The sequence below is a fragment of the Acipenser ruthenus genome, chromosome 8 (genome assembly GCF_902713425.1).
Source record: "Acipenser ruthenus chromosome 8, fAciRut3.2 maternal haplotype, whole genome shotgun sequence".
NCBI classification, from domain to species: domain Eukaryota; kingdom Metazoa; phylum Chordata; class Actinopteri; order Acipenseriformes; family Acipenseridae; genus Acipenser; species Acipenser ruthenus.
In genome coordinates, this window is record NC_081196.1 from 16,031,712 (window position 1) to 16,046,905 (window position 15,194).

Consider the following 15,194-nt stretch of genomic DNA (forward strand, 5'->3'; position numbering starts at 1 on the left):
ATAAAATCAACATGTATAAAACAAACAAAATAAACTAAAGTAACTTTTTCTTATAGGTGTCACATAGGTAAAAAGTGTAATATTAACCTGCTTGTGCTGCAGACTGCATGGCAGCTGGCAGGGTGCCGTGTACAAGTCCCCCAGAAGGTAAGATCCCACTCAGATTGATGCCACCAGTGTTACAGCCCAGCATGGAGTTTGATCCACTCATGAGTGTCTGAGGTCCACTGTCAACAGATCAAAACAAATAAATAATATATAAAGTTATATTTAAACTAAGATAAAGTAACTTAAAAATCAATGGCCAGGAGAATTAGCTAACAGTATTTCTTGTCAGAGATTGCATCAGAATTCAGTGTTTAGTGGTCATATATTAAAACTACACTTTATTTGTAAGACAACGTCTAAATATAGAAAAAGGCACTATTAAATATTACAAAACAGCTTAACGTTACTCAAGAGCCCTTGAATTACATTTCTGAGTTAAATGCATCTGCATACAGATTTTTGCATTGATATGCCTTCACTGAGATTCCTGTCCGTTTGCCAGGATTATCCCAGCCCAGGACAGAATATTCTTCAATTTGAATGCTCACAAGGGGATTTCTGCACTACAATTTGAAGGATATCCACTAACAAGGTGCTTTGTAAAAGGGAGCAATAGGACCAGAATATAAGGGTGTATTATTTTAGTATTTCCAGAACAGGGCATTATCCTAAACAAAATTATATGCAACATGGCAAAGCATATTTAGATAGTAGCTAAAGTGGTTGTACCAGCAACTAATGTTAAACACCTAAGTTTAACACCTACATTGTTCACACAAAAGTACTTCCACTTTCCTAAAGGTCTGGGGAATCACACTTGATTGCATCAACCACCTATTTTTTAAGTAATGTTGTAAAATAAAATCCAATAAAATCCTGCTGCACCTTATCCCAGCAGGATATAAGATGATTTAATAGACCTGTTAGTGCTAAAAGAGTCGAGACCCCCCCACACCCACCTCCAGCCCCAGCCAATGAGACAATATTGACACCTTCCCTGCTCTTCCGCTTTGTTTTTAATCAAGATGAAATGGTCATGAAACCAAAAATCTACTTATGGCTACAACTTATCTTGATGCCAACATCATCATTGGGTGTGCAGATACTGGAGCAGAGCCTTACCACACAGAGCCAACAACATTTATGAAGTTGAGGCCTGCAGGGTTGGTCATAACTTGGTTGCTGGAGGTTCCTGTGGTGATGGTGGACAGAGGGATGGTCATCACAGGTAGGGCCTGGGCCATCTGCTGCTGGGTGAAAGGGTTCAAAAGGGTGGGCTGGGGGGTCAGTGCAGAATCCTGGGGGGTTGGAGTGGCTGAAGGGGTAGAAGTCTGGATGTCTGGAGGGTGGGGGGTGGAGGAGGGGGTGTTGGTAGGAGTTGGGGTAGATGGTTTTGGAGTTCCAGATCCTGTACATATAAAATAAATATAAAAACACACACATATACAATTGGTACTAAATAATATATTTATATACTTTTTTTTTTTCATCAAACCTTACAAACATTTGGTTTTCACAATCTGAAATGCCTAATGGTCACTGGAGTAAGATCAGGATTTGAACTGCACTTGCATGCACTCAAACAGCAGCTTTAACTAGGTGACCCTTTTGATATACTGTATGTTTAAGTATTACTATGAGGTCCGGCAAGTACTACTGTATGCATGTGATTACAATTACAATCTTGGACCCAGAACATGCCAATAAAGACACAAAAGCAATAGCTATGTTGCCATGTTGGTCAAACCAGTTTAGGCCCAAGTATGTGATTTAGTGTATGAATCCTGTACTGGTTTCATATACTGTACATGGCAATGCTAAAGAAATGGCAATGAAAGGCATGGCAATGCTAAAGGCATGGCTGATGTGGAATGAGCCAAAGTGGGAATCCATCATCCAAGATGGATAAGAACTTTCTATTTGGTTTGGAATGTTTTGACAGCAGCAGTGACTTTCTATTTAACCACCCTGTAAATGACATACGCCCTTAACCTGGTGATTGGCACAACATGTACACAATTAATGATGTCTCGATTTATATATGTAGTCAGCACTTTGCTGTTTATGATTTTATTACAAAAAAAAATTGTATGGCATACTTAAAAACAAGCCATTATCTATTTATTCCTGATAATATAAACAAGAACTACCAAAATGTATGATCCTTTATCATTGCCAGGCAACATCATGAAAAAGGTAAACATTTTGTTTTTGTGTTCCCCCATTATCGTTTGGTAAAGGGGTCTGCTTCACACATTAAATGTCTCCATCAATGGCTAGTTTTTTCAATGCAAAAGGTCTTCATGACGAAGGCCCTTAAAGTCATTTTCGTTAATCAGAAACAGTAAATCGCTTTTATCGATGATAATTTTCCAGTGAAATTAATAATTGAGGCATAACATATTCTCTATAAGTGATATTATCAACCTTATATAAAAGTTGGGGGTAATGTCTACAATAATGCTTTTTACCCTAAATGTGTAAACGCCTGTCAAATGTAAAGCGCAGCTCTTGATTTACAGGAATTCCCCCACTCAACACCCTTAAAAATGTCATTGAGACAAGATATTGAAAAGGAGGAAGACAGAATGAAAGGAGGTAGACTGTCGTGTTGGTCTGCACTCACTTTGTGATGAGCCGACAGGGGACAGTGCAGCCGGAGAAAGCAGACCCACTTGGTTCAGCTCCATAGAGTGTTTCCGAGAGAGGCTCGGGCCCTTGGAAGGAGGGGGAGTCGGGGACTTGAGGTGCCCGCCTGACTGCTGTGAGCTGTATAGGTTACCTGTAATACATGCAAAAAGAGGCCAAAAAGTAGTGTAAAGCAGATTACATAATAATAATAATAATAATAATAATAATAATAATAATAATACCCCGACCTCCACAAAACACCACACAGAAGAAACATGTTCACAGCATAGAATATTTTTATTTTACAACAGCATTTAATAAAATGTTGATGCATGCAATAGTAAACAGCTTAGTCTTGTACACAGTGAAACCTGATTTAACCGTCCACCAAATAGACAAACTTTTTTTAATAAGATAGATGATAGCTTATGGGAAGCGCTACTCTCATTCATGTGTGTGGAAGACAGATAAGAACAGACCACTGCTTTGTTCTGGTGGCTGTTAAGTACAGGCTTTACTGTAAGTGCTGAATTTAATCGATTCTGGGTGTAATTGTTGGCACCAACAGGAAAACATAGTGCAAAAGGTTCAGTTAGTTGCCGATATATATAATAATCATCTGTCATTCCGTTGCTTGATTGATAAAATGTTTCCAGCAACTTCAAACCAGTCCTTGTGCTTGTTGCACATGTCTTCACAGTTATCTTCTCCCGGTCTTCCTTCTGTCGTGTTCACCATGTTGTCATCTGTCTGTGCACGCCATTGCAAACATGAACATGCATTTTACAGCTTATCTCTTTCGGAATAAATAACTCAGAAAGCCTAGGCCTAGCCTATGATAACTTGTTAACTGATTTAAGTCTCCTAGTATATCAGGAGAAGTCACAGCTTCACAGTACTACCTGACTCGAGGGATTCAATACATGACTTCAAATTCATACCACTGGGAAATATTTATTTCTCAGTATCTGAAATGCATTCACATTTTTTTCCTGTACCATTAATTAATTATTATTATAAATTCTAGTTCTTTCTTCATCAATTCTTATTCCCATGAATTAATGCAGCAACCATTATATACACCTGCTCTTGAAGTAGTGGAAAGAGGATGGCACATGTATCCAGAGGTAATATTTTAATGAACATTCTGCCCAAAACTGGGAAGTTATTAATTAATAAGGGGCCTCCAAGCCGAAACAAAAAAAAAAGAAAGAAAATGTCTTTAGAGCTTCGGGTTACTTTACCGATAATCTGATAAACAAACACTGAGTAACATTTACAATGAATATATATTGCTCCTTTTCAAATCACATGTCACAAATTTCATAAAACACAAAGAGATACTATACATTGAAGGCAGTATTCAAAATAAAAAGCGCATTCTTGTTCGAACAGGACAAACTGCAATCATTTCTAATGCTACTTTTGCGCAGAGGCAAGCAAATGAAGTGATATAAAATAAGCTACCATACTGCTTCACACAAAGTACTGTAGATCTCCTAAATCCTGACATGAGGACATTAGTAAAGACAGCAGTCACTTCCAGGATCCAACAAGCACAGGTGATAATACATTTATATAACATTCAAAATACTTTCTTTTTTTATTGATAGCAATTCATTTTTTACAGGTTTTATTTTAAACATCTATGAAAGCTTTAATTGAAATACTAGTATTTGACTTGTATAAAGTTATTTAAATCAGTTGTCTTATTTTTGTATGTAAGATACTGGAGTGCTTGACCAGTCCATGTATTAATTGGGGAAAATGTTGCCAGGGAGCAATGAAACTTAGCAGGTATAAATAAAAAGCAGACCTTAGCGAAGAGGACGGCATATTAACGTAGAATCTAAGAGGTGACGGAGGCATATCAACCATGCCACTCTCTTTCCCATGGTCTACTGTAACTGCCTGCTAAGTTTCTACCACACTCACTTTTCGCCGACCAAATTTGTTATCTGGTACTGCAAGGTAACTTTTGTATAATCCTGCATTCTTCACAAAGATGGATCCTGGAGTGTACAATAGTGTTTATATTTTTTTAAAGGTAAGTTTATGTAATACATACCTATAGGTAATCCAAGATAACACATACTTTACTACTTTATCTCTACCAGTATATTATAAAGAAACATTCTTTTTGCATCTTTCTTTACAGTACAGAGAACATGATTCTTGTATATAATGGGGCATGAAGGTATTAGAAGCATCACATTGTGGAACACCCTTCTTAAGCCCCTTTTACACTGGCGCTCCTACCCGGGTTCTGGCTACCCGGGTCACAATCCCCCATAGTGTGAAACCAAGTACCTGGGTTGGCAGAGACCCACCTCAGGATGTGGGTCGACACCCGGGTCGAGCGAGACAAAATGCACGATGGCCATTTGTAAGCGGGCGAAGTAACAAACAGCTACACCTGCGTGACGGTTTCACTTCCGTAAGCAACATTTCTGTTTATTCTCTTTAGCCATATTTTTGTTGATTGAGACACACCATGAGCCAGATTGCATCAGGGATGAAGAAACATTTGCTCTAATCAACATTTGGGCCGATGATTCAATCCAGAGAATCTTGGATGGAAGTGTCCGTAACAAGCTGCTTCGGGGAATTGCTTACGTGCATTTACTTGGTTCTGCCACCCAGGTAGCCCCTACTTTTTCAAAAAGCTGCGTGAAATCACGTAGCTGACCCGCATGACATCGGGTCGAGACCTGGGTAGAGCATGCCAGTGTGAAAGGGGCTTTAGTGAGTTTGGATATTTCAAGCTCTGCTGTACATACCCACTACAGATTAACCACCAGTGCTAATCACAAGGGTTTACTCTTTCCACACTAAATACAAAAAGTTGTATTCATTTATGTGGGTACCAAGGATTTTCAAGTAATGCAGATATTGAATACTAGCTGGAAAGACCTTAGAAGTTACCTGAGGAGCTACTGCCCGGTCCTACAGGCAGTTTAATGGGAGGGGGTCTGTGCTTCACTCCCTTTCCTAATACTGAGGATTGAACTGATCCAGAAACACCCTCAGGCTGCTGTGAGAAATACAATTCAAAACAACAATTATTATTGCTTTGGTAGATGCAGAAGCGTTACCTATCAACTTTTATCAGAACCAAAGTGAAACAAATTTAAAACAAAAGGACAAATATACAAAGGACAAATATAAATAAGGACAAATAAACAAGGTCAGAATGATCTACACTGTGTGGAAAAGAGCATCATATAAATGCCCATTCAAATGTTCATCAAATTGGAATGAATAGTTCTAAAGCTATAGCCTTAATTATATGCAACAGTAAATTATCTTTACCTAGATACCAACATTGCAAATGTCATTTTGTTGGATCTCAAGTTGATGAAAGCATGACAAATATAGGTACATTTCCACTGGACTATGTAGCTTGGGAAGGTTAATTACAAAAGAATACTGCAGAAAGGTCTTGCTGTTTTCTTACATTTCAGGGTTTACAAAATAATAAACTCACCTCGGTTTCCTTTCCAGGAGAAAACTGGCTCTGACTTGCTGATCCACCTGAATTATGGGACATCTTTACTGAACATTTGACATCTGTCTGGTACACTTCTTTGTACTGGTTAATAAACCTACAATACAACAGCACGTTTAGTAATGCAGCACGGGGTGCATGAAAGAGCTTACATTTTAAAAGTGGTCATTAAATGCTTTGTATTGTGAGATGTTAATATCCTGTCTATAAATCCAAGATCTTACTCAGAAAATGAGACTGTGGAAACTCAAGCTTTCTAAGGGACCAGTCCCAATACAGCCTGTCACAAGAAGGATATTAAAAGATGAGCAATTACTTTGAGATGGAACGCCTAAAATAAACAGATTACTTTCAAGAGCTGCTGAAAGCAATGGAAGTCTGGCTCTGATGATAACTAATGATACCAACACTAACAAACATAAGATAGATATCTTAGATAGATTGATATATATCTTAGATAGATAGATAGATATATATATCTTAGATAGACAGATAGATAGATAGATAGATATCTTAGATAGACAGATAGACAGATAGATAGATCCAGGCGTTTTTTGGCTGTGGTTGACTCTCTTCCTATAAAAATTCACTAAAAAATCTATTTTTTACACTAGCATCTTGCAAATGGTGTCCTTTTTTTCAGAACACTCTGGGGAACATGTTAAAAGTACTTGAGAAACCAGAAACTTTTAACTTTTTTTCCAACACAATATTTAGTTTTATTATTTTTTTATTTTTTTTAAAGTAATTTTTATTATGTATTCTACTTAGAGACACATGTATAACAATGCGTTATTCTATGACCCAAGGGACCTTACAGATTACAAGACATTGTTTCACCTGAGTGAATACAATGCCATAATGCACGTTTACTCTCAGGGTCTTTATAAGCAATAATGGACACTACTCTCATTATGAGAGAGCCCTGCACATTATTAGAAAGGGGCAGGGCCAAGCCCTGCTTGTATATATGTTTTGGGTTATTATTATTATTATTTTTATTATTATTATTATTATAATTATTTTTATTTATTGTGTAAATATGACGGCGTAGCCGTGTTATTGTTTATTTATTAAATATATGGTGGCAAGAAGCCATAGCTTTTGTTTTGCAGTGTGGATGGGAAGCCTCATCCACAATTAAAAACCTTGTGTAGAAGGTGGCCATCTCCGGAATTAAGTGATCAATTTGTTGCTAATCGGGAGATGGTCACCTGCATAAAAGCCTGCAGCTCTCTGCACTCTGGGTGGGTGTTCAGAGGAGCGAACGAGAGTGAGCAAGGGGGGAAACCGAAAGTGAAACTAAAAGAATAGGAACAGTGACAGCAATTTGCCCAGCCTGACCTATTCGTTTTGTGTTTGTGTTTTTTTATTTAAAACTTTTATTTTACTCTGTGAGCAGTGTGTTTTTTTAATTTTATTTTTGTATTTGAAAATAAAACGGCGCAAGCACCATTACACCTGCAGTGTCTCTGAATTCTTCCTGCTTCTGTCATGATGTCACCACATGACTACCCTGTCGCACCCCTTTTTTATTGGCTCTAAACAAGTTCCTGTGATGTTTTGTTTCTGCTTTTGTCTCTTCCTAGCTGCTGTAAACAGTCTCCGCCCGTTAGACACCAAATGCGCCCCCCCCCCAAAAAAATATCAGGAAGTGAACGTCAGTCCCTCCCCTATCCACTGATGTGTGTTTCGAGCCTGTACTGCAAAGTACGGTGGCCCTGTAAGTCATCCAAACAAAGTGCTTTTTGTATCATGTTCACACGATCCTGGTCCTAGAAGCCCTCTTCAGTATGATCGTGTTAACACGATCCTGGTCCTTAAGGGGTTAAAGCCTTATCACTGTATTAAGTTTACTCTGCATCTTTATATTTAACTCTCAACTACATAATGCACGTTGACATTACTATTCCCATTATACACGGAACTGATAGTGCCTACTCTACTGTTTTTGAAATACACAGAATAAAAGTTTAAATGGAAAACAGTTTATATTATAAAACATTTCCATATCAAGGATCTACGCTCTCATTCTTTTTCTTTCTAAATCAGATCCCCTTGATGAAGTTATACAGCGGTTTAATACACTCTGCCATATTTTATTACTCTCTATATTATGATGAAAAAAAGAGAAAAAATATTCTTACCTGTCCGCATCTATCTTTGAACCTATAAGAAACCTAAAAAAAAAAACATGCAAAGAAATATGAAAATGGGTACGGTAAACTTAACAGCAATATGCATTTTAGTTTCCAAGGACATAAAACAGAGACATTTACATTTCGAACAGGCTTCAGTTTGTTATGTAGACTGTCCAATTAAAATTTTGCTTTACCATGTTCCTTTACTGACTTTGGTGTTTTTGCTCCTAGACTCTGAACAGTATCTGGGTGTAGCGAATAGGAACGTACATCTTGTGAACTTAGAAGTGAATGATGGGATGGAAATAACAGGCATTGTGGGATTTACTGTGAGCTTAGTTAGTCCTACCTCAGCTTTTACTCTCTACAGGTTTGTCTAATTGAGCTCAACTAGGCCTAATAAAAGGAGGCTTACCATTCCTGAATTGATATAAAACTTTATCTCAAACCCATTTGTCAAAGGAACCACTGGAAGAGGCATTAGTTTTAAAAGGAGGACTCAATGAACATGAATGCAATGATTGGTGGACCACAAGGTGACATGGGTTGAGTAATTTATAAACTGTCACAGAAACCTGAGATTAAATTGTTTTTAAAGAAGACGAGGTTCAGCAGTACAGTTTTTTTTTAAAACGTAGTGTTTCAGTGCTGTACAGATGTTCTATGTCATTATCCGTTAGTGCTTTAGCTATATCTGGATGATTGCCTTTACCTTGTTTTAATTTCCCGTTCCTCTCCAGTTTCTCTGAGATACGAATGTACCAGCTTTACATCATTTCAATTGAGAGTGATGGTCTCGAGGAGTCGAATGGCTCAGGATACAAATATAGCCTTCATCCATGTATTATACAGTGTTTGCTTACAGATTGAGGGTCAATGTGGCCCCCTCCCAAAATTTTAGGGGGACATTTTCTTTAGTGAGGGGGTCAATATGTCAGCCTCTCTGCATGCTCATTGGAAAAGACAATAACAATCAATCTGTTCATGTTTATTTGTCCAATCTATCTGTTCAACTCCAAACATTTATTTACCATTACACCACTGATAGTAATGTCTGATAAAGTGAGACACTGTCCTACTTTTCTGTCGTTAACAAGAAGCCTAAAAACAACTTTGACAGGTTCCATAAGTGTACCACAATACTGTATTTATTAACAATAAATACCTAAATACAGCAGGGATGTAACTGACAGTATATACACTTTAGCACTATACGGTATGTGCATGTTTGTTATATAAATTCATGAAGACCTTTTATTTAGTTAATATACGTTTGAAACACTATATTAAAGTTAAGAAAAGTAACATTTATTTTGGGTTCGTGACCACTGATTTACATACACATTATATAGAAATTACAAAAGCAAATGTAAAAAAAAAATAATAATATTAATGTATTTAACTTTTACTCATTATATACTGTGGGAAGAGGGATATCATTTTTGTTTCTCTCCTAGTATGTGCTGACCATGATTTTGCTTCCACATATGCTTCAAGTTCAAGTTCTTATCTGCTTGTGGGTCTGGGGTTTTGTGCCTAGTAATTGTTGGTAGCTGATAAGACATTTAAAACAACAAATGTGAATTTATTGATAAGAAACGTAAGTTACACATTACAGGTGGAACCCTAGTTAATTTCATTTGGAATTTAAACTTGTACAGACGAGCTGTTCAGAAGGACATGATACTGTATTATTGCTGATTTCATTTCAAAAGTCATAAACTATGTTTCTTTGTTTTGGGGGAAACAGCCACACAAATGTAAGTGTAAAACTGTAGGATCAACAGCACTATGGAATACAGCCTGCTGTTTTGAGAATAGTATTGAATCTTGTTTTCAGTACTTTATTCAGTTTATAGTTTTTCCTTTTTTTAACATTTAAAAAAAAAGTGAAAACAAAGGACTGATATGTATGTGCATAGAAGTAAAACACACAGTGCTTCACTTGTTTGAATCAGTTTTACACTTAATGTACTTGTATATAGCACCAGTACCACTGTCAGTTGTGCTTTGCAGAGTGAGGTTATATACAGTGTAACACTCAGGTTTGGGGCTATCAGAAAAATACTAATTTTTAAATAAACCTTTAGACTGCAATATACGTATGTGTATTGCTGTTTTTGTAAACATCTGAACGCTCATTAATATGTTAACTTTTAATTGTTGTTGAAATGATAGTGTGTTCCGGCACTTTTGGGGGGCGACTCCTGGATTAACTGTTACCTTCAGCGACACCCCTGGAATAAAAATACTGATATCGCAAAAAATTTTGAATTCCGTCAGGCAAACAAACACCTAAACATGCAGCTTGTTGCGGCTTAAATGATGTAAATCATAAAAAAAACAAATTTCAAGAACATATCTGAAGAAACTATTTGTCTAGAACGAAGTGAAAAAACATCTACTAACTTGCTCTTAACCCTTTGCAGTCCATTTATTAAGTGCGTGTCAGGTCCAATTTATTTTCACACGCGCAGTTAATTTTAGACACGCTGTTTAAAAGTATTGTTTTTTCACAGTCAAACGGGTTTAAAAGGCCCTGCATATCAACAAAGCACTCACTAGGCATCTCCAGCCCCGCCCTACCCTTTCGTTCGCTATCGCTTTCACATATGCTAAGAAATAAATAATAATAATAATAATAATAATAATAATAATAATAATAATAATAATAATAATAGTTGTACATACCGATCAATCATCTCCTGATCACTCGTTTTATCACCAAACTCCTCAATAATGCAATCCAAGTCATTATTTTATTACTATAACATCTCAAAAAAGCTCTGCAAATGTCCGTGATAGTCTCTGTGCGCTGATGCTGTATCAGACAGCTTGTTTTCTTATGACCGCCCCTATGTAATGCCAGGGGCAGGTATGACTATTCATGAGATACGCCTTTTTTTTTCTTCTTTTTTTAATTTTTTTCGGCTTGTCTTGGCTCCTGTCGCTCCCACTCGGCCATTGAATGGTTTTCTCGGCTTTTTCCGGAGAAAAAACAACTAGAAAAAACAACTAGAAACCTAGTTTTTTGCGTTTTTTTGATGATGTCGGACAGGGTCTGACAATGGACCGGATAGGAATAATTGCAATGTCGGACCAGGTCCGACAATGGACCGCAAAGGGTTAAAGTATGCTTAGAGTTTTTCTTTCTGAGACAACGAAACGAAAAAAACTCTCTCTCTAAAAATACCTGATATACGAATGTACTCACCGCCAGATTTCGAAAATTGTCCTGGAAAAAGCTTTAAGCTTTACGTTTCCAAACTTCACCCAGAACAGCCAAAGCTTTTTCAAATACCATGTAAAGTGACGCTGGAGTTGAAGACAGGCACATTATTTCAGTTTCTGGACACAAGAGCGAACTCAGTCTCACGAATTACGCAACAAACACGGATGCTATGCAAAAAAGAGAAATAAATACATTTCTTCACGCAAGTCTTCAGGAACAAGTCCCCCCCTGCTGTGACAGCGATGCTAGTAATACCTTTCCTACACCAAATCAGAGCAACTGTTTCAACTCTTCAGTTACTAACGACGCTTCAGGACACTTACGTGCTTGTGGTGCAAGCTTTACAGGATGTACATTTGTTTTTAATAAATAGTTTTGTCACGTTACGGTCGGTCCTGGACCAAACCATTTTTGATGGGGAGAAGGGGGGGGTTGAATGTTATATTTAACGGAAAAAAAAGTTATTTCCACTGTAAAGATATTTGTGTGTCTAATCCTTAAGTGTGTGATTTATAATACTGTTTATTGGTATTGCGTCTGGGGAGGGGGACACACGGGCGCGTTAAGAGAAATTCAGCGGGACATTTTTTATTTCAGGGGGCCATTGGCGCAATGGCATGGCCTAGCGCGAACACTGATTTTATATATAAAAAGTAAAAACCACAGACCACATTAGTCCAGAAGAGCCCAGCACAAAAGAAAGTAAAAACCACAGACCACATTAGTCTGGCTGAACCCAGCACAAAAGAAAATAAAAACCACAGACCACATTAGTCTGGCTGAACCCAGCACAAAAGTCCAGAGGGAACGTACATTCCATAGTCTTGTTGTTGTGAGATGGAAGAGTTTAGTGAAACTTAAAATCTACTTTTGGCAGCACACTCTGTAATCTAATTGAAACCAATCATTTTAATGATGTGAAAAACACTGATGATTTATGTGTTAAAAAGAAGAAATTAGAAAATGTATTAACCCTTTGCGGTCCATTGTCGGACTGGGTCCGACATTGCAATTCTTCCTCACAGGTCCTTTGTCGGACTGGGTCCGACATCATTATAGCAACGCAATAAACGGGTGTTTAATCGTTTTTTCTCCGGAAAAAGCCGAGAAAACCATTCAATTGCCGAGTGGGAGCGACAGGAGCCGAGACAAGTCGGAAAAAAAAAAAAAAAAAAAAGGCGTATTTCATGAATAGTCATACATGGTATCAGGTATCAGATAATGGGGCGTTCATAGTAAACAAGCTGGCTGAGTGCGTCAGCGCACTGAGACTATCATGGACATTTGCAGAGCTTTTTTTCAGATGTTATAGTAATAAAATAATGACTTGGATCGCATTATTGAGGAGTTTGGTGATAAAACGAGTGATCCGGAGATGATCGATCGGTATGTACGACTATTACTATTATTATTCTTTATTTCTTACATAGCTGAACGCTATAGCAAACGAAAGGGTGGGGTGGGGCTGGAGATGCCTAGTGTGTGCTTTGTTGATATGCAGGGCCATTTAAACCCGTTTGACTGTGAAAAAAAATACTTTTAAACAGCGCGTATAAAATTAACTGCGCGTGTGAAAATTAATTAGACCTGGCGTGCCTGACGCGCGATTAATAAATGGACCGCAAAGGGTTAAGGGAAGGGAACATGCACTGTGATGACCCAAACAGAATCTGAATGGGACTTACGGAGGGTGGATGAGATGCTTGTAACCCTCATCATCCGCTTTGGGTTCCTTGGTTGTCTGGATCTTGCCGTAGAAAAGTGGGTCCCCCACTGACCGATAAATAGTCACTGTTGTTTTTGGACTTTGGTTGTCTTCTTCACATTCAAACAGGTAATCGTCAGCAACATCCTAAAGGATTGACCACAAAAAATAAAATAAATTAAATATATATATACAAGGCTCTTGAGTATGTTAACAAAAGGCAGTTCAGTTTCCACCACAGAGACAAGCAGATCACCTCCATGCCACCTGACTGTCCCATATAGGAAGAGGTAATGTATTTTCTTTATGTATACTTATGGCTTAATATAATATTGTGTTATATTAGAAGTAAACAATAAAGCCCTGAAATCTGAAAAGGTTATTAAAAACAACACAGAAAGTCAATTTAGGCTCCTTGTTTCCACTTATAGGTGGTATGCTCATTTTACAAATGCATCAAGTGTGTACAGCTTGGCATTAAGCACTACTGCTGCTGTGCTGAGGAAGCACAAATGCTTGGTAATTACAGAAAAAAAGGCAAAGTCTCTCCGTATTGGAGCAACAAAACTCAAAACCACAAGGTTCAAATTACACTGAAAGTATTGTGCTAACTAAAAGTACCTTCAAATGTTATTTGAATTGCTTTTTTGATAATAAATAACCATTAATTGCTCAGTATGATAGCAAACATCATAAAATAATAGTATAGTATATTTAAAGCCAGAGTACTTACTAAGCCTTGTACTGAACATATACTACATAGCCAAACAAATTATAATTACATTACCAAGATTTGATTCTACATGAGCAAAAATAATTTGTATTAGTTAAGTTCCTATTTTATGGTGTGATCAAAGATACTTACATGTGCTGGCCAGACAGTTGGCTGCGAGTCATCAAGCTTGATCGATTTTTCCACTGTGGCATACTTTTCCACCTAACAGGAGAGTCAAAGTTTACGTCATCTGATTCACAAGGTAGAAGAAACAGATTACTTCAAAACCTATACTCAAACTAGAATTTGCATGTTCCCATGTGTTGCTACAACTGTTTACATAAGGTGTGTGTATTGTTTAATTTTTATTTTTTTTACATTTTTACCACTTTTTTAAACTTTTAAATTGCTTTCCCTGCACCAAGATGGCTTCCCATGTACCTGCATGGACCTCTAAGAACTACATTTCCCATCATCCTCCTGCTCACATATGTAACTGAGATGGATTTACCAGTGAGCAGGATGATGATGGGAAATGTAGTTCAAGTGACAGAAGAGGCGGCGCCAAGCTCTGTGCGTTGCTCCATGCTTCAAGGAGTATCATACACTGAAGCATTAGACACTCTCGCTCCCTCCGCCCCCACAACCTGTTTACCTGGATATGATTTATTCATCTCTCTCTCTCAGTTTTGTCCCATTAAAAAGACAGATGGCGTAATGGTGATCATAAAGAATTTTAAACATCTGCCCTAGGATAAGCTTAGTCAAGTAAAATAGATTAAAAGAACCATGGAGACCATGCGAGACTTACATCAACTACAGATGGTGCAATCAACTGGCAATGACTTTGTTTCCACATGTCAACGCACTGCCAAAGAGAAGACACAAAAAATACATTAAGCACTACTGCTGCTGTGCTGAGGAAGAACGAGTTGCAGAGTTCAACTACATTTTCTTACGTTTCCTGCTCTGGAAATTTTGAGATCTATGGGGGGTGCTGGTTTTCTTTCCTTTCTCTTCTGCAAATAGTCAAATAGTTTCAGTTGTGGCGGTGTTGGAAGATGGGCCATTTCTTGTTGTCTGTTCAGAGAAGGCCTAGAATACCTCTTAAAACACCTAGAACACCCAAAAAAACAAATGTCAATACATTTTATCAGGGATTCATGCATTATCAGTGTATTTCACATTTGAATCTGCCTGTGTCTGATGGCTCT

At 37.6% G+C, this 15,194-nt stretch overlaps 1 protein-coding gene across 4 annotated transcripts in view; it reads right to left on the bottom strand.

Moving 5' to 3' along the window:
* LOC117407094 (transcription factor SPT20 homolog) overlaps nt 1-15,194 on the bottom strand; it is a 32,902-nt gene that overhangs the window by 4,911 nt on the left and 12,797 nt on the right. For all 4 annotated transcript variants that reach the window (XM_059028609.1, XM_059028611.1, XM_059028610.1 and 1 more), the window contains exons 11-20: nt 14,940-15,096; nt 14,792-14,848; nt 14,131-14,202; nt 13,246-13,412; nt 8,335-8,367; nt 6,167-6,284; nt 5,605-5,713; nt 2,675-2,830; nt 1,171-1,456; nt 88-227 (exon numbers count right to left, since the gene is read on the bottom strand). In XM_059028609.1, coding sequence (XP_058884592.1) covers nt 88-227; nt 1,171-1,456; nt 2,675-2,830; nt 5,605-5,713; nt 6,167-6,284; nt 8,335-8,367; nt 13,246-13,412; nt 14,131-14,202; nt 14,792-14,848; nt 14,940-15,096 — 1,295 coding nt within the window. The remainder of the gene's footprint in view (nt 1-87; nt 228-1,170; nt 1,457-2,674; nt 2,831-5,604; nt 5,714-6,166; nt 6,285-8,334; nt 8,368-13,245; nt 13,413-14,130; nt 14,203-14,791; nt 14,849-14,939; nt 15,097-15,194) is intronic.